Raw genomic sequence first — 20,433 nt, forward strand, 5'->3', positions numbered from 1 at the left:
TTTTCATGTAATAAGATGAAAAAGAACTGCATTTTAATTTTTGTTTTGTTGTTTTTATGATTTGAGCATAGGAAAGTGATTCAGGACAGAGAGGGAGAGGGCTTAACATAGCTCCAAGGCTTGGTATTCTAGTAGATTTTTTTCATCATTAGCCATCAGGGAAATTCAAATCAAAACCACATTGAGATACCACCTTACCCCAGTTAGAATGGCAAAAATTGACAAGACAAGAAACAACAAACATTGGAGAGGTTGTGGAGAAAGGGGAACCCTCTTACACTGTTGGGAATGCAGGTTGGTACAGCCACTTTGGAAAACAGTGTGGAGGTTCCTCAGAAGATTAAAAATAGAGCTACCCTATGATCCAGCAATTGCACTACTCGGTGTTTACCCCAAAGACACAGATGTAGTGAAAAGAAGGGGCATATGCACCCTAGTGTTCATAGCAGCAATGTCCGCAATAGCCAAACTGTGGAAAGAGCCGAGATGCCCTTCAACAGACGAATGGATAAAGAAGATGTGGTCCATATATACAATGGAATATTAGCCATCAGAAAGGATGAATACCCAACTTTCGCATCAACATGGATGGGACTGGAGGAGATTACGTTAAGTGAAATAAGTCAAGCAGAGAAAGTAAATTATCGTATGGTTTCATGTATTTATGGAACATAAAGAATAGCATGGAGAACATTAGGAGAAGGAAGGGAAAAATGAAGGGGGGGAAATTGGAGGGGGAGACGAACTATGAGAGACTATGGACTCTGAGAAACAAACTGAGGGTTTTAAAGGGGAGGGGGGTGGGGGGATGGGTTAGCCTGGTGATGGGTATTAAGGAGGGCATGTGTTGCGTGGAGCACTGGGTGTTAAACGCAAACAATGAATCATGGAACACTACTTCAAAAAAATATTTTTTAAACAGATTTTATTTATTTGACAGAGAGAGAGAGCATAAGCAGGCGGAGTGGCAGGGAGAGGGAGAGGTAGGCTTCCCACTGAGCAGAGAGCCTGATGTGGGGCTTGATCCCAGGACCCTGGGATCATGACCTGAGGTGAAGGCAGACCCTTAACCGACTGAGCCACCCAGGCGCCCCTCTAGTAGATTTAAAAAAAAAAAATTATTTAAGTAATCTCTACACTTAATGTGGAGCTTGAACTCATGACCCAGAGATCAAGAGTCATATGCTCTCCAGATTGAGCCAGCCAGGTGCCCATGTGATTTTTTTATTTTTATTTTTATTTTTATTTTTATTTTTATATTTATTTATTTATTTATTTATTTATTTATTTATTTATTTATTTATTTATTTATTAAGCAGGTATTTGTTTCTGCTGACTGCTAACATTTCAGGGCTTAATTTTAGGCTTCATTGCCCTAAAGTTCATTTGATAGACTGAAGAGTGGATTATTGAATAACAGCAGTTATAACTGCTGCTCAGAGTTGCCTTTTTTTTTTTTTAAAGAGGGGGTGAGGAAGGGCAGAGGGAGAGGGAGAGAGAACCTTAAGCAGGCTCCATGCCTAGTGCAGAGCCTGATCTCACAACCCTGACATCATGACCTGAGCTTAAATCAAGAGGTGGACACTTAACTGACTGAGCTACCCAGGTGCCCCACCATTTTATTTCCCTTATTGAACTTAATTTAGGTCTTAGTATTATTATTTTCATTTATGTATTTTGCACAGTACCTTAACTTGATTGCCATGTATTTTTTTGGTGAAGAGATTCTTTTCTTTTTTCTACATAGTTACAAAATGGTCTGGTTGAACTTACACAACAAAGAATATTCTAAAATTCAACCTTTTAAGTGTATGTGGCAGACCTGTTATAGGTAGCAGAGACACAAATTTGTTTAAGACATGATCCTCTCTCTTGGGTATGGGATATACATATAAATAGTTTCAATATAGCTTGATAAGTACTGTAATAGAGATAATGCATAGAGTTCTTGGATCTCTCTTATATGCCTATTTCCAAACATAGCCTCTTAGACTAATTGGAGGTTTTACCATGGTGGAGATTAACTGAATCTTGAAGGATAAGTAGATGAAGGAATTGAGGGTGGAACGGGAGTAGGAGGGAGGTAGTGTGTAAATAATAATAGGAACTTGTACAATTTTCTTAAGAAAAACAAAAATTTCAGTGTTGTACATATAATGGGAAAAATTAGAGCAGGATTATTAAATGTCTTATCTCTAATTAAGGGAAAGAAAGCTCTTTGTGAGTTGGGTGATTTCAGGAGAGGGATATTTGTCTTAAAAACTACTATGTTTGGAGAATGTAATGTTAAATTTTACTCACTTTAAGACATCAATTTTTTTTTTTAAAGATTTTATTTATTTGAGAGAGAGAGAATGAGAGAGAGCACATGAGAGGGGGGAGGGTCAGAGGGAGAAGCAGACCCCCCGCCGAGCAGGGAGCCCGATGCGGGACTCGATCCAGGGACTCCAGCATCATGACCTGAGCTGAAGGCAGTCGCTTAACCAACTGAGCCACCCAGGCGCCCAAGACATCAATTTTTTTTTGACATAGGTCAGTGTGTAAAAAAAAAAAAACCACCTGGTGTATTAATGATGGTTATTCTTTGTTTTCTTTCTCCAGAATGAAGGAAATATTTTGATTGCCAAAAGAAATGAAGTGCAACAGAAACTGAACATGGCAGTAGAAGTTTTTATTCTGGAAGTAGATGAGTTACCTGTTAATAAACGCTTGAAAACATTGCAGGTTAGAATTTGAAAAGATATATGTACATTAAAATATGTTTATCAAAAAAATATGTTTATCATTTGAGAGGTGAAATTGCATTTACCTTGAGAGTTCAGATAGTACTGATGGCTGCAAAAATTTTTCTTCTCTTTGATGAATTCTAATTTCTTTTTAATAGAATTGAAGTGTTACTTCAGTCTATTAAATATGTTTATGTATATTTGTGTATCCTGCAAATAAGGTAAAATGGTCGGACACATCAGGCTTGCTAGAGTGACATTCACTGGGAAAACTCATGGAGACAGAAGCAGTAGCGGGCATGTGAGTCCCTGTTGTCTGTTGCATTCTAGCAGAAAATCTGGTAGGGTCACATGTCAAGAGTTCAGGAGAGGAGTCCTGATCCAGGATCAGGGGCTAGACTACAATAGCTATAGGATGTTATGGAACCTTGTCTTCAGCCTTATCCTGTCATCTCAGCAATGACTTTAATTTGGAGTGAACGGGCATATGTGGCAATGTTATGAAACATTCCACCTATTAACGTAATTTTTCTCTTCACTTATTCAGATCTTTTTTTTAATGTCCTTTAATGATGTTTAAAATTTTTCTCTAAAAGCCCTCTGGCATTTCTTCATTTAACTCCAAGGTATGTATACGTTTGGTTGCTTTTGTGGATATTATCTTACTTTCCATTTCTTAGTTATTTTTGGTGGTGTAGCAGAATACTGTTGATTTTTATTTATTTATTATTTTTTTACTGTTGATTTTTATATATTGATGTCTCTGGCAACTCTCCTGAACTGTTTTAGTTCTCATTTCTCTATTAATATTCTTTGAACTTTCTTTATGGTCATATCATTTGAAAACAATAACCCTCTTCATCTACTTTTATGTATCTTTGAACTTTTACTGCTTTGGTCAGCATCTTTAGAACAAGTTAAATCGTGGCTGTGCTAGTTGGCATCCTTGACTTATTTTGGACTGCAGGGAATGTGTTTGCTAGAGAGTTGGAGAAAAGGATATTCAGGGACATCTGGGCACTGTCTCTTTCTGTCTGCCTGGAGGAAGATGTAGTTTAGATGATACCATGTGTAGTATAAGTTCTTCCAGAATAGTGAAGTAACCTTTGCATACAAAAGGGGAATGGTGTAGTAAGAATGTACCTGTCTACAGTGCAATTTTTACTTTATCCTGTAAAGGCTTATTTCTTCTCATGAACTGTTAGTAAACATAGGTTTGCTACCGAGATTTTTTTTTTTTAAAGATTTTATTTATTTATTTGACAGAGAGAGAGACAGCAAGAGAGGGAACACAAGCAGGGGGAGTGGGAGAGGGAGAATCAGGCTTCCTGCCGAGCAGAGAGCCCGATGTGGGGCTCGATCCCAAGACCCTGGGACCATGACCTGAGCTGAAGGCAGACGCCCAATGACTGAGCCACCCAGGAGCCCCTGGAACCGAGATTGTTTTAAAAACTCTTCTCTTCTTAAAGTTTAATCTTAAGAGACTTTTTGCTGTATCTGGTTTGTTTCCCTTTCTACTATTCGCCCCGGTCACCAGAATGTTATTTGAACTTCTCTCTATTTTGGTGAGGTAATTTGATATTTACTTATAGTCTTCAAGTACTGAAGAAGTAAAACTTAACTTTAATAATGGAGGTCAAAGAAATTAAAGTTCATGATTTCTGATTTCCTCAACAGTTATTGAGACTTCTTTTGTGGCCTAAAGTATATGGTTGATTGTTCATGACTGTTCCTTTTTTTTTTTTTCAAAGATTTTATTTATTTATTTGAGAGAGAGAGAATGAGAGACAAAGAGCATGAGAGGGAGGAGGGTCAGAGGGAGAAGCAGACTCCCTGCCGAGCAGGGAGCCCGATGCGGGACTCGATCCCGGGACTCCAGGATCATGACCTGAGCCGAAGGCAGTCGCTTAACCAACTGAGCCACCCAGGCGCCCATGTTCATGACTGTTCCTTATAAGTTAAAAAAGAAAGTACATTTCGGGTGTTCTTGGTGTACAGTTCCTGATTTATAGCTATTATTTTAACCCTTAATCTTCTGTATCTTTGCTTAGTTTTTGGTCTAATCAGTTTATCAGTTTTGAGATATTTTTGCTATATATTCTAGTTCTTTAAGTTGTTAAAAAAAATTTCAGTGCTGTATTGTTGGGTGTTAATGTATTTATTGATTGTCACGTATTTTAAACTGTATTCTTTTTAACCCTTATGTAACCTTATTTTTCCTTTTATAGTGTTAAAATATTGTTTCCTTTAAAAATTCCTTTTCTACCTATTTTTTTATTATTATTTGCTTTGTTTATCTTTTCTTTTTTCCCCTCTCTTTGTTTTTAATTTTTATTTTTTTAAGGTTTTATTTATATATTTGACAGAGAGAGCACACAAGCAGGGCGAGAGGGGGGAGCAGCAGAGGGAGAGGGAGAAACAGGCTCCCTGCTGAGCAAGGAGCCCAATGCGGGGCTTGATCCCAGGACCCTGAGATCATGACCTGAGCTGAAGGCAGATGCTTAACCAGTTGAGCCACCCAGGCATCCCTGTCTCAGGATATCTTATTTAAACATTTAAACAATTGCTTGCATTTAAGCACTTTAAACATTTGTTTCATTGGTTATAAAATATTAGGTCCAAAGTCCATTTTTCTTTCAACTTTTGACAGTAATAATCCATTGTCTTTTTATTCCCATAGTTGTTATCAGTCTGATTTTTGTTCTTCTGTGACCTTTTCTCTCCACTGGAAACTTTAGTATTTTCTCTTGACTTTGTTCCTAAGTTGCACTAAAGTTTAGATTTAATCTGAGTCAATTCAGTCTGAGATTTTATATCTTTCTTTAACTCTAGGGAATATTTGATAATTATTTCTTAAGATATTATCCCTTCTTCCCCCCCACCCCTTTACTTTTTCTCTTATCTTGGGACTTCTGTTAGATGGACATTTAAATTTCTTCTATCCTCTACATATTTTAATTGTTAATCCATTTTTTTTCTATCTTATCCTTTTCTGTGTCTTTTTTGGGGGGATCTGAAGAATCCTTGACTTAACCATCTAGCTCACTAAATGGTTCTCTAGCTGTATCCTTTTTGCCATAGTGAATGCATTGTGTTCTTTATTTCAAAGATTATTTCTTTTATACCTAATAACTTCATTTGGTTATTGTTTATAAGTACTTGGTTTTGCTTTGTGTTTTCAGTATTCTTTCTTTTTGTTGAGAGTATTTGTTATGCTTATTTCAAGTTCTTGATTTTTGCTTCCTTTTTTATAAGGTACCTTAGTTTGTTACATTCCATTCAGAGTTCTGTTAGTCACACATTTCATCCTCCTCTGTACCTCCCCTCAAAGATCTCTTATTCCCTTGGAGAACTATAAGCTGTCTTAGTTCTGCGCTGTTGTGTAGGTATGGGATAGGGTGGGATGAAAGCTTGGAATGTAACTTCAAAGACTTCAGGTGGGTTTAGGGAATAGGATGAGGTTATTTCTCAGAGCTTCTAGGGTTACATTTTGGGCTCAACTACTTCCTGTAGACTTTTCTTCTAGATGATCTTCAGTGGACCTCCCAGTCTCTCTGCCTCAGCCACTACTCTTTTTCAGGGGCTACTACCCTTGGGTGTAAATGCTACCTGGTATTCAGGGGAAAAGGGAAGAAAAGAAAATGCTTAGGAGATAGCCAACTTTTCGTACCGGTTATCAGTTTTTGCCTCATCTAGGTTCCTGTACTGTACTTGTATAAACCATTGCCTCTTGCTTTGTGCTACTGCTTTACAGTGTGAGAGAGAAGGGCATATGAAGAAGGTTCTCTTTTCCCACATGCTGTTTTCTGCTGTGGTACAAGCCTTCTTCAGCTTTGCAGTGACTTGCTCATTGCTAAGCACCAACTATCTTCTGTCTTTCCAAAGGTATCTTAAAGTTTTGTGATAAAAATTTCTGGGATATTTTTAAGCTTTCCTCTGTCGCAGTGACATTTCTGGAGTTTTATTCCTAGAGAGAGCTACTAGGCTGTCTTATCTCTTCTAGTCCTTTCTAAAATGCATTTTAAGTTCATATATATGTTCAATGTCTTCCTTAATTGGAATTATTTGTCTAACTTTTACTATTATAGTCCAAATAAATGGCCTTCTGGGTAGTTTTATATTTTCATATCTAATGTTTCTAAGTTTTATTTATAAGTTTGTTAAGGATAGGGATTCAACATACTACTTTTTTAAAAAAATTTATTCATTTGACAGAGAGCACAGTAGGCAGAGCGAGAGGGAGAAGCAGGCTCCCTGCTGAGCAGGGAGCCCAACGTGATGCTTGATCCCAGGACCCTGGGATCATGACCTGAGCCGAAGGCAGATGCTTAACTGACTGAGCCCTCAGGCGCCCCTCAACATACTACTTTTCTGTCTCATAGATTTTAAGATGCTGCTTGAATCCTAATATGAAGTTAATAAACAGAAATATGTTTCTGTAGGATTTGTCAACCTCTTTAGAGGCAGTATATGGACAGGCCAAAGAAGGGACAAACTCTGAAGAAATACTTAAGAAATTTTATGACTGGAAGTGTGATAGAAGAGAGGAGTTCACCAATGTTAGAAGTGAAACAGAGGTTTCTCTACAACGTCTTGTAGCATGGTTCCAGAACACTGTAAAGGTAATAAGAGCTCTTGCCTAGTGGTGGTGTTGGTGTTGTAGTGTTGTTGGCTCAGGGAATATGGGTTTTTAAATAATTTTCCAAGTATAATTTACTTCTTTTCTGAGGAGAAGAAAGGAAGAGGAAGAGAGGGATTGAGGGGAAGAGGGCTGGGATGGAGGAGTGAAGGATTTACATATTTGTATTCTCTAGGAACATATGAAAAATAGCTTCATAAACAATTTCAATGCTTCCTCACTTAGTAGCTTATACAATGTTGATTTCATACATTAAGTACAAGGAAAATAAACCATTGTAGGTATAAGATAGTATCACTGGAATTTATTACAAGTCTAGTGTATTTTCTATAGCTATAGTGCAGAGATAAGGGTCTTACTGTATATACATGTGCTTTAGATGGTAGTAGAGCTTTCTTCTTTGTTTAGTTTCTTTTTTAGCGAGACGTGTGTTTTAACATTAGTTGGCTAACTACTCATGCTGAAAATATGTTAATTGACAGTGTTTAAGTCTTTTAAGTTTTAGATATCTTAAATATCTTAAAGATATCTAACAAATGGAGAATACTAGTCTCGGTTGATACTAGATATTAGAAATGATATTTTGTGTATTATTCTTATTAGTTCTTATTTATTCTTATTTATTATTTTAAAAACACCATGTAATTTTTCAAAAGCTGTAGGGGCATGTAGTGTTGTGTTAATATACTTGGAACCCTAATTAAATTTCAGCCTCATTTTGTTACTGATTCTGTTTTCTCTGTTCTTCTCTCTGTTTTACAACCTTCTCAGCAAGGGCAAGAGACACCCAAGGTGTCATTTATGTGTGTGAATGACTTACATATATGCATTTCTAGCTTTCTTTTGGGGAAAAAAAGTCTTTAATCTCCCAGCTACCTCCAGAACTCTTCATTTTGGTACTTTTTAATGGATATATTAACTAAGTTATTTTTGTTGTCTTTTGTTATTGATCAGAATGTTTTTCTGCTTAGGTTAACTATCATGTATCCTTTTCTTTCATTTCCATAGCTGTTTCCCAAATCCAGATTTCCATAATCACATATCTAATCTCTGAAATCAAAGTGACTGCTTATGACTTTTATGTTTTAATTTGGGCCCATGATTTTATTCTATTTAACACTTTATTATAAAGTCTGTATCCTGGTAGAAAATACCTTTGTTTTCCTAAAGAGATGGAAGTCATCTGGGTTTAATCTTTAATTTTTAATCTCCAGATTCCTAAATACTTAGTAGGTCATCACTAAATACCAGGTATAATCATATACCTGGTATTTTTTATTAAAGAGCTGACATTGTCTGCCTACTACGTATCAGATTTAAACTTTTCACCTAAGCATTTAAGGTTCTTACCAGCTTTTAGTCAGACCGCTTCTTTTACTGTCCTCACAAAGTCTTGGTCTTGTTTCTGTTTTGTTGGTTTTTTTTTCATACTTTTCCTCTTATGTCTCTTAACCACAGATTATGTTAAAAAATCTGTGTTTTATGTGTGTGATATGTGTGTGCTTTTTCTTTTTTGATGTGTAAGTTTTGGGAGGGCAGTACTTTATCTTTCTTGTGTATCCTTACTTCCCCCACATTGCCCAGTGCATAGGCTAATGCTTTGCTGTAGGTATAAGGACACAATACTAATTGAAATAATTAAATGAGATACTTTCATGTTTTAATTTTTTGCAAATGAGGCTTTTGATCTCTCTGTGGAAGAGTCACGAACTTCTGAAGACACAATCAGTAGTCTTGATGAAATTCTAGAGAAGACTGAGTCAAGTGTCTGCAAAGAGCTGGAGATATCTCTGATTGTGAGTTGATATTCTTTATTACTGCTTCCTTTGAAGCAATATGGTTTTTCTTGTTAATTAGAAAGTATGAAGACTGATCTTAGTTTTCCTCTTACAGACCTATTTGAAATAGTAATGTTGTCAAGTTCTAATCCAAACACAATGCAAATTTTTATTCTTCCACAGAGTGATAATTTCATTTTTTTTTAAGTTTTTATTTTAATGCCAGTTAGCTAACATACAGGGTTATATTAGTTTCAGGTGTACAGTACAGTTAATTCAGCACTACTGTACATCATCCTGTGCTCATCTTGACAAGTGCACTCCTTAATTCCCATCACCTATTTAATCCACCCTCCCACCCCCTTCCCTTCTGGTAACCATCAGTTTGTTAAATGATGTGTACTTTCTTTTTTTTTCTCTTCCAAATTTTTATTCAAATTCTAGTTAGTTAGCATATAGTGTAATATTGCTTACAGGAGTAGAATTTAGTGATTCATCACTTACATATAACACCCAGTGCTCATCATAACAAGTGCCCTCCTTAATACCCATCTCCTGATATTTTCATTTTAATAGGACATTTCACATTAAAAAAATAAAATCTAATGTTTAATTCTAGGAAAACTCCTCTTAATCTGAGTGTATCAGCTTTCTGTGTCATTTGATTCTTGAGTCCATCATACCCAATGACTGTAAGAAAAGACTTTAGAATTTGTGAAAAATTAAAATAAAATCTGGGAGAGCTCTGGAAGTGTATATACAAGAATGATTAGTAGCTCCCTTTCTGTTCTGTGTATGTTCCCTATCGTCATGCCAAGTTAAAAATTAGTGTAGCTCTTCAAAAGAGCATTTCATAATGTTGTTATTGCTCACTGGGACTCTTTCCCAGTTTTTCAGGCTGTTTACCAAAGTCTCATTGGTTATGTTTTTCCTTTTACTTGTTTCTTTTTACCTTTTGCTGTTTTTTCAGGTTGGCATTGAAAAATACGTTTCTGTATTTCCTTATTTTTAAAGTCTATTTTTAATAGTATTTAGATGGTTTAGTCAGACTTTATTTTATTGCTGAAGTATGATTAACATACAGTGTTACGTTAATTTCAGGTGTATAACATAGTAATTTGACATTTCTATACATTACTCAGTGTTCACCAGGATAATCTTAGTCACTGTCAGTCACCTTGCAAGACTGTTTATTACAATATTATTGACTATGTTCTCTATGCTGTACTTTTCATCTCCATGACTTATTTATTCTATAAATGGAAGTTTGTACCTCTTTGTCAGACTTGATTTTAGAAGTGGTTGTTAATAGATGATTTCTAAAAGTAAAGTGTTGAAATTCAATGTGTTGTTTAGTTCTTAAATTTAGTGTAGTGGTATCCTTGATTTCCTTTAACACTAATCTAGAAAGCTGTAGGAATAATAATGTGATGGGAGCAGAATTTTCTACATGAACATCTTTGATATCAGTCTCTCTTCTGTCTCGAAAAAGATACATATTTAAGAAATATTTTGAAAAAAATAGAATTTTTAAAGGCATTATTTTAAAGTCTATTCATTGTTATTGGAGGTTTAAATTATTTTGGATACTCTTTTGTGAATAATTCTATGTGTATGATTTATTTCACTTAGGAGCAAGGTGATGCAGACAAGGAGATCATTTTAAATACATATAGTCAAGTACTACAAAAGATCCGTTCAGAGGAAAGGCTTATTACTACAATACAATCCAAGTATGAGGACAGTATTGAGGTTGGATTATGCTTTATTTTTTTGGTCTTCTATATTGATTCTTTGAAATTTTTAATACTTAAATTTTTCTCAAGTAGTTTAATATCCAGTGTATAGGTAACTAATTATTATTGCTAGAAAAACAGTATAGTTAGCTGGTGTGTAATTAAATTCACCCTACAGTGAAAATAGTGGTTTAATTGATAAAAATATGTTGAAGTTTTGGATTGTCTTAAATCCTTGATTTCCTTGAGTTCTTCAAAACCTAACCTTTACTGGAGCACCTGGGTGGCGCAGTCAGTTGAGTGTCTGACTCTTGGTTTCGGCTTGGGTCATGATTTCGGAGTCATAGCATGGAACCCCTCCACATTGGGCTTTGCTCTCAGCGCAGAGTCTGCTTGGGATTCTCTCTCCCTCTCCCTTTGCCCCTCCTGCTCCTGCTCTCTCTTTCTCTAAAATAAATAAATAGATCTTAAAAAAAAATAAAACCTAATCTCTACCATCATTATCTTTATGCCTGTACAGGTTTACAGCAGAAAATTTGCTAAATACAGGAAGATAAGAAATAAAAACATTGATTATAATCCCCTTAGCCTAAGAGATAGATACTTAGGGCTAGTTTCAGAGTATTTTCTTTTTGTATGGTGACTTATATATATGTACATATATCATGTGCATTGCATTGTTTTGTAAACTGTTTTGAAAATGTTTCTTCATTTAATGGTATATTATGAATACTGCCCCATGTAATTAATGATTCTTCTATACTGTCATTTTGAGCAACTAAAGCATCATCACTTGCATAGATGTACAATATTATTTAACATTCATCTGTGTTAGATGTTAAGGTTACTTCTATTTATTTTTAGCCATAAACAATACTGTACGTAATCTTTGTGCATAATTTTGTGTGTTCCTCAGATAGATTCCTAAAAATTGTTAATTACTAAGTCAAAAGGAATCAACATTCTTAAAAATTGGTAACATATTGTCACACTACTTTGGGGAAGGTAATTTTAGTTTATATCCTCACTAGAAATTCAGTTTGCATCGTACCTAGCAAAGATGTCTCACTGTAGCTCTCAGCTTGAAATATTTTTCTTACCTTTGCTACTCTGATTGCTGGGACTCATATTCTCCTGGATAGAAATGTGGATAACTAAGAAATCAGTTAGTAGATTGTCTTTTTCAAAATTGTGGAATTTCTTATTTTAATCTGAACTTAGTAAATACTAGTTGAATCTTAGTAGAGAAATAAGCAATGGTCAGTAAGTGACTTCAATAAATATTGTTGTCTATGCTTTGAAAATATAATAACTTTTTTTCTTACTTAGTTTAAGAAGCAGATTATCGAATGTTTAAATAAGAACCCCAATGTGGATCACTTGCTGTCCATTAAAAAGACATTGAAAAACTTAAAAGCTCGACTGAGATGGAAATTGGTTGAAAAGAATAATTTGGAAGAAGTAAGGAAACACTTGGTTCTTATGAAATTCCATGTGTACCTCATTTTACTCTGATTCCTGAAAATAATGCGTAAATACATTCTTTAAAATAGAACTATTATTTACATTTTGTTTTATATATTTTATCTTTTTTCCTGTGTATGTAAGATTATTACATTAATAGTGTAAACATTTTACCATGTCATTAAATGTTCTTTGAAAACATTTTACATGGCTGCTTTTGTTTTTAGTAACAAATATTTTAGAACAATTTAAAAATTCTTTTGATTTAGACTGTTATAATACTTAATACAATCTACTACATGCAAGGTATTCCTCTAAAGGTAGAATTTTGTCATAAAGTATTTTTAAGATCATGATGTTCTTTGTTAGCTCTCTTTTTAATGGCTGGACTTACTATTCCTCCTAAATATTCTAAGTTGTTTTCATACGATAATAGAACTGGAAGAATTCAGACACTCTAATCTGGACTAACCTCCTTCTTTCAGTTTGAAACTGAATAAACTGGTAATTCTTTGTGTTCCCTTGAGGACTGATTAATTAACAAAAGGAATCTACATTATGTCTTAATTCAACTTGAGTTGGCTCTTCCTCTTTGGAGCACTTAATTGGACTTGGAGTGAAACTAATTTAATGGTTTAAGATTTTTCCAGTTTTTCATTCTATTCTGGACTCTGGGGAATCGGGTCTTTTTTAGTTTAATTTTTGGAGAAATATAACATAGAAAACATATATACTTTTTAAGGTGGCTTGTTTATTATCATTGGAGTTAAATTTTAAGAAGTCTTTTTGAGGCCTGCATTGTCTGTCCTCTAATAGACCCACCATACATTTACTCTTTTTTTTTTTAACCAAATCTCATGTAGAAAACAGTTCCAGAGAATTTAGTTGTATTTTGGTTCCTATTATTGACATTTACTTTATGATGGCAGGTGGTCATCTTCTTAGAGAAAATCTATAGCAAATCAAGAGACAAGAAAAATCTGTGTTGATTTTATGTCTTTGTTTTTTATTCCTTTTTGTAGGTTTGGGAAAAGTCATTGTTAGAATAAAGTAAGTGTTATGAGGGTCTGTTATCTGCTAGATACAGAAGGACACATAGAAATCAGAGTGATTTGCTATAGAAGTTGCATTCTTACTAGGAAGACTTGTTTTCGGTCTACTTTAATAAGCTTGTAAGGTCACTTTTTTCTTTCTGGTTAAAGTCTGATGACCATGATGGATCTGAAATTGAGAAAATAAAACAAGAAATAGCTCAGTTGCGCAATAGTGTCTTTCAGGAAATTTATCGTGAGCAGGAGGAATATGTAAGTATTTAATTCTTTGAAGTTTTGAATTAGTTTTTATTGTAGAAATTGAATTCATATATCCATTTTATGAAGTACACTATAATGACAAGACTGGAGATTATATTAGCATAGTTATATTTGCATAGTAATGTTTATGTGAATTTAGAAATTAATTTCTGATGATAATTAATAACCATTGTACCAAATGTGGAAATTACAGAAAATTATAAAGAAGAAAAAATACCACCTGTGACTTTTCCATTCAGTTGTAACAGTAGTAGTCCCTGTTAACTTTTCACTTAACTTCCTTTTTAGTCTTTTTTTCTGAGATTATAGCAGAAACATACTTGTACATACTGTTTGATTTCTGTTTCACATGGAGCTAAAGATTTTTTCCTTTAATAAAATCTAAATCAACACTCTTTTAACCTAATGCTACAATGAAAACATTAATGGGGCAGCATAATTTAGTTGAAGAATACAACAAAATGCAACTACCTGAATTTGGGGGGGAAGTTACATCTTTAAAAAAAATTTTTTTTTAAAGATTTTATTTATTTATTCATGAGAGACAGAGAGAGAGAGAGAGAGAGGCAGAGGGAGAAGCAGGCTCCCCGTGGAGCAGGGAGCCCGATGCGGGACTCGATCCCAGGACCCTGGGATCACGACCTGAGCCGAAGGCAGACGCTTAACCGACTGAGCCACCCAGGCGTCCTGGGAAGTTACATCTTTAAGTCTCCACTTTTATGCTAATATTTTGTGACCTTGGGAGAGTCTGTCAGTGTATTTTCTCTTTAAAAGGGAAAGAATATGAGGCGCCTGGGTTGCTCAGTCTGTTGAACGTTAGACTTATGATTTTGGCTCAGGTCATGATCTCAGGGTTGTGAGATCAAGCCCTGCATCAGGCTTTGCACTGGGTATGTAGCCTGCTTGGGATTCTTTCTCCCCCTGCCTTTCCCCTCCTGCTCGGCATGCAGCCTCTCTTTATCTCACAAATAAATAAATAAATAAATGGAAGTGATACATTTTATGTTTCAGGGATGTAATGGGGGAACAAGTAAGGTGGACACTGCTTTGAACAATAAAAATACAATGAAAATAATAGGCAGTCAGAGAGGGAGACAAACAGGAGACTCTTAACTTATAGTAAACAAACTGAAGGTTGATAGAGGTAGAGGGGGGTTCAGGGGATGAAGTAAGTGGGTGATGGACATTAAGGAGAGCACTTGATGTAATGAGCACTGGGTGTTATATGCAACTGATGAATCATTGAATTCTACCTCTGAAACTAATAATATGCTATATGTTAATTAATTGAATTTAAATAAAATAAAAAAAATAATAGACATTCTAAGTGTTATGTTTTATTTAGCAAATTCATCTGACAGTGTGTGCTTAGTTACTCACCTTATGAACCTTGGATAAAATAGCTATCTCCCAGTGAGTTGACAAGTGTCTAGAAGTTTTACTTAATAATTGTGACAAATGACTTTTCTAAGGATCCTCATTTTCACATTTGCTTCAAAGTGGCTTTTGTAGAGCTGCGTATTTGCTGCTGCTTTCAGGGCTTTTATGATTTTCCCCCCTCCTAAATGAAATAGCTATTATTTTAAAATGTCAGTGTATTCTTAATATTCTGAGAAATGACAATTTTATGATGCAAATTGATGTTATCAACATACATTTTCATTTTAGCTTGGAAGTGAGTGTGTACTTTGATCTTAGGCAAGATATTGTGCCTATATATATATACCAATATAAAATTGATAATTAAGTTTTTGTTCTGGTAGTAAGCTGGTAACTTTGACCCAGGATGACTCTTGGTTTTCATTTGATATCTCTTTATTTATTTGACAGAGACATAGTGAGAGCAGGAACAAGCAGGGGGAGTGGGAGAGGGAGAAGCAGGCTTCCCGCTGAGCAGGGAGCCCGATGTGGGGCTTGATCCCAGGACTCTGGGATCATGACCTGAGCCGAAGGCAGACACTTAATGACTGAGCCACCCAGACGCCCCTCATTTGATATCTCTTGTAGTAGAAGGCAAAATCAGTGATTATATATTTTATTAGATTATACATCTTATTAGATTGTGTATCTTGTTAGATTTATAGTAAGGGAGATAGTGGTATGTTATTTTTTCCTGAAGAGCAACATGTCACAATTGAATATATGTTGATTTATAATAAAAAATATTTTTTAAATTTAGGAGAAGCTGAATAGCCTGGTACAGAAATGGTTCCCTGAGCTGCCTCTGCTTTATCCTGAAATAGGGTTACTTAAGTACATGGTAAGCTTTGTTGCCCCTGAGAATTACTACTCCATAGAGGGTTGAAAAGTGATGATATTAAATTGTGTGTCAGTGTTAAATTTATGCCGTCCTTACTATGAAGATTTCCTGATGAATAGTTTCTGGGTATTGTTAGAACTTTTCCTCAAGACTATCTTTAGTATTCGCGTATTGTATTCTAACGTTTATATTCATTTGCATGTTTTTCTCTTTTCCTCATATCTATTCAGTACATTGCATGACACTTGTTTGAATTACAGGTATTTATTTCTTGAAATGATAAAGCAATTTTAGCTGTTGTTTCAAGAGTTAGAATAAAGGCAGGACACTGCCAGTCATGAGGAATTTAAGCAGAATATCTTTTAGGTTAAAGCAGGCTGGGAATTCTAGAGAATTGGTTAAGTAGAGATGTGGACATGGGCATAGTTTCTAGGCAGGCAGGATTCAAAGCCTGGGAAATCAGTGTATTGGACAGAAGGCCTGTATGGAGCAGGATTAGTAAACTCTGGCTCTCAGGGCAGAATCTGTTAGCTCTGTGTTTTATATTGCCTGCTAAGGATGAGGGACTAGATGAAAGATCTATTCTTTAATATTGTCATTAAATTCATGATAATAGCTTAAAGATAGTACAGAAATGGCTGTATTTATAGAGTTATGAACTCATGAATATGTAAGATTAAAGTCCCCTTAAATTGTTAAAGCAATTACTGTAAAATTTTTCCAGACTAGACTTTAAAATAATGTGGGATTTTCTTCACAGTTCTTTAACTTTAGCTTAGACACTCATGTAGGATGGATGAGTGAGTATGTGGTGCTGTGTAGGACTTGAAAATTTGTTTTTAGAAGTGTGCTGATCTCTTTATTGTGAAAGATTATAAAATGTTTTAATCATAGCTGATGGACTCCTTTAATGATTTTAAGATGTTTGAGTGATGTATGCCCAGGAAACCTCTGTAGGTTGATTATATTTTGTGGTTTACTTAAATAATATTGACAACACATAAAAATAAAAGCCAGAAAATAATTTCACAGCCCCTCTTACTAAAATTACACCACAATAAAATTTACCTTGATCTAAATTGTTGATAGGTTTTATCCAAAAAATGTATTCCTTTTAAAAAGTGGCAGAAATACCTAATAGAATTAAAATATTTGAAAACCATTTTCACTTTCAAGGATTCCACTTCAAACAGAGGCAGAGGTGTTAGAATTACTTCATAGTAGTCATAATTTTTATACTTCTCATTCCATTCTACAGCCTTCTTTTTATCTGTCATCATTTTAATATTTTTAGGAAACACATGAAGTTTTCCAAGTAAACATCAGGGTTTTTGGATACATATCTGGTTAATCCCAATCATATTCGGAGTTTGTTCTACAACTGTAGCAGCCGCTAAATGTATGTTGATTACAATTTGGGTGAGAGGACTTCAAGAGCCAGGAACTGGAAAAATCAGGAAGCTTTCAGTATTTTTATTTTACTGGTTTCTCCAGTAGGGTTGATGATGTCCAAATCATCTCATGGCATGTAACTAGTTATGTTGATGATTTAAAAGTACTGGGATGGTTTGGATTCTTTAACTGTAATAAAAATTTGTGCCTAGAACTCTGGTGGTCTTCTTACTATGAGTTTGGAACGGGATCTTCTTGATGCTGAGCCCATGAAGGAACTTAGCAGCAAGCGTCCTTTAGTTTGTTCTGAGGTTAATGGGCAGATAATTCTTTTAAAGGTAAGTTTAAGTTCTGACCTGTGGAAGACTCAGAAGTATAAAGAGGAGTTGGTGGTATTATTTTCAGGAAAGTAAAAATCCACTGCTTGTTTTCTAAATTGTATGAATTGAGGGGCGCCTGGGTGGCTCAGTTGGTTAAGCATCTGACTCTTGATTTCGGCTCAGGTCAAGATCTCAAGGTCCTGGGCATGGAGCCTGCTTGAGACTCTCTCCCTCTTCCTCTACCCTTCCTCCCCCTCACACCTCTTTCTCCTCCCCCTCTTAAAAAAATTATATGAGTTAACTGGCATGATGCTTATGTTTCCTACTTGGTTGCCAGAACTAATTTTAAATTCAGAGTTTCCCTCATTTTCTTAAATAATACGTATCTTTAATAGGATATACTTGGCTTTTCTTTTTTGGGTGAACTTATTACATTCTATCCAGTAGCCTTTTAAAATTCTTGCTTTACTTACACTGCTCTTTGAAATTTCAACTGTTTTGCCAGTACAATTTTCTGTTCTTTGATTTCTTTTTTGAGCTGGGAAACTGTTAATTATAATAGGATAATTAATTTGGCCCTAGTAGCAATGCATTATAGAATGTATATTAAGGTATAGGTAGACAATCTGAGGGTTTTAGAGGGGAGGGAGGTGGGGGGATGGGTTAGCCCAGTGATGGGTGTTAAGGAGGGCACATATTGAATGGAGCACTGGGTGTTATATGCAAACAATGAATCCTGGAAAACTACATCAAAAACTAATGATGTAATGTATGATGACTAACATAAAATAAAATAAAAAGGTATAGGTAGAATTGTTCTTTCCTTTCTAAATTATAGCATTCAAGGCAAATAGAAAAGGTACTTATACAATTAAAAAATAAAATTAGATATAATTTAAATTATATAAAAATCACTATGTTTAAGTTGAAATAATGTGTAATTAGAGTAAGATTTTTAATGTTGGAATTACCATTGCATCTCTTTTTGGTACCAGGGCTATTCTGTAGATGTGGACACAGAAGCTAGGGTGATTCAGAGAGCAGCCGCCTATCACAGAGCTTGGAGAGAAGCTAAAGAAGAGTCTGGGTTACTACCATTGATATTCCTATTTTTGTGTAAGGTAAAGTTCTTAGCTAATCTCTTGCAGAAAACATTTTATTTATAATAAGTTTTAGCTCCAAGCTTTAGAGAGGTAGTCCATTCCTTTTAACATAAAGTTATCTTGTATAATTGATGTATACTAAAAATACACTGAAGAATTTTTCACTTTGAGTTTCATTCTGTTTTGCTTTTAGTCTGATCCTATGGCTTATCTGATGGTCCCATACTACCCTAGGGCAAACCTGAGTGCTGTTCAAGCCAGTGTGCCTTTAACTTCAGAAGTAAGTAAAAAACACTATTTCCATGGATATATTAAATGAGAAAATAACCCCTAATATTAGAGGGCATAGTATATGCTTTATATACTATGTAAAATTTTGACTGGTATTATGCTATGTAATTGTCACATCAATCCTGTGATGTGAGTTATCCTGTTATATATAGATGAGAAAAATGAGGCTCACAGAGACTAAGTGACTTGCACAGGGTCCTCAATAAGAGGCAGAGATGGGAATTGAAATTAGGTCTTTTGGTACCAAAGCCCATGCTTATAACCATGAAGCTGTGCTGTATGTAAATTGTGTAGTATAGCACTTGATATTATAAGTGCTTAAGTGACAGCTTTAATTTACATTGTAAATTTGAATTAGTAATAAAAATAGAGGATGCCTTGATTCTTCTTACCTGGTAACAGTATTTAGTCTCTTTTCTAGATGCTATATATGCTCATTTGTAATCTAAGTCTTCTTAGAGACTCAGTGTTTTAAGTTATATGTGTATGATGTTACATAATCAGGGCTTCTGGTCTTGTATTTTTTCTCTATGCTGTATTCTTATTAAAGGTTCATTTGGAAGAAGCTTTACTCACTCCTGGAAAAGTCTTTTAATTAAAGAAAAGGTTCAGATATTAAAATGATTTGCCGACTTCCTGACATCTTTTGTGTGTACTTATCTGTAGGAAGCTTTAAAGGTCATGAAAGGTGTTGCCCAGGGCCTGCATATATTGCACAAGGCTGACATAATTCATGGATCACTTCATCAGAACAATGTATTTGCTTTAAATCGTGAACAAGGAATTGTTGGAGATTTTGACTTCACCAAATCTGTGGTAAAGTATTGTGTTTTTACAAATAGGTTCTGGACCTCATTAATATTATTAGACATTAGTTCAGCCTTTTACATGATATGGTAATTTATTATAAGACCTCTGTCTTGGTTAAGGTATGTAGTGTCATGTAGTGTAAGCCACTAACTGTTACCAGCTAGGTGCTAGGACAAGAGTTTCTAAATTTGTGCATTATATATATATATATATATTTTTTTAAAGATTTTATTTATTTGTTAGAGACACAGCGAGAGAGGGAACACAAGCAGGGGGAGTGGGAGTGGGAGAGGGAGAAGCAGGCTTCCCCGCGGAGCAGGGAGCCCGATGTGGGGCTTGATGTGGGGCTCGATGTAGGGGTCAATGTGGGACTCAATGCGGGGCTCAATCCCAGGACCCTGAGATCATGACCTGAGCCGAAGGCAGACGCTTAACGACTGAGCCACCCAGGCGCCCCTGTGCATTATATTTTTTAACTCTAAGTATTAGGAGCAACCTAACATTACAGTCAATGGCACTGACAGCATTAATGATTAATTATTTTATCATCATCAAGAAATATTTAATTGCTTGTAAATACACAAGGAAAACTAGGTGGCCA

General features: G+C 35.1%; 1 protein-coding gene across 2 annotated transcripts in view; it reads left to right on the forward strand.

Moving 5' to 3' along the window:
• The window catches only part of STK31 (serine/threonine kinase 31), an 86,394-nt gene that overhangs the window by 35,488 nt on the left and 30,473 nt on the right, over positions 1-20,433 (forward strand). For both annotated transcript variants that reach the window (XM_035020753.1, XM_035020754.1), the window contains exons 11-21: positions 2,602-2,724; positions 7,169-7,348; positions 9,045-9,161; positions 10,776-10,895; positions 12,209-12,340; positions 13,546-13,647; positions 15,836-15,916; positions 17,521-17,646; positions 18,624-18,749; positions 18,925-19,011; positions 19,689-19,838. In XM_035020753.1, the coding sequence (XP_034876644.1) occupies positions 2,602-2,724; positions 7,169-7,348; positions 9,045-9,161; positions 10,776-10,895; positions 12,209-12,340; positions 13,546-13,647; positions 15,836-15,916; positions 17,521-17,646; positions 18,624-18,749; positions 18,925-19,011; positions 19,689-19,838 (1,344 nt within the window). The remainder of the gene's footprint in view (positions 1-2,601; positions 2,725-7,168; positions 7,349-9,044; positions 9,162-10,775; positions 10,896-12,208; positions 12,341-13,545; positions 13,648-15,835; positions 15,917-17,520; positions 17,647-18,623; positions 18,750-18,924; positions 19,012-19,688; positions 19,839-20,433) is intronic.

Source organism: Mirounga leonina, unplaced genomic scaffold (genome assembly GCF_011800145.1).
Source record: "Mirounga leonina isolate KUSES-001 unplaced genomic scaffold, KU_Mleo_1.0 Mir_174, whole genome shotgun sequence".
NCBI lineage: Eukaryota > Metazoa > Chordata > Mammalia > Carnivora > Phocidae > Mirounga > Mirounga leonina.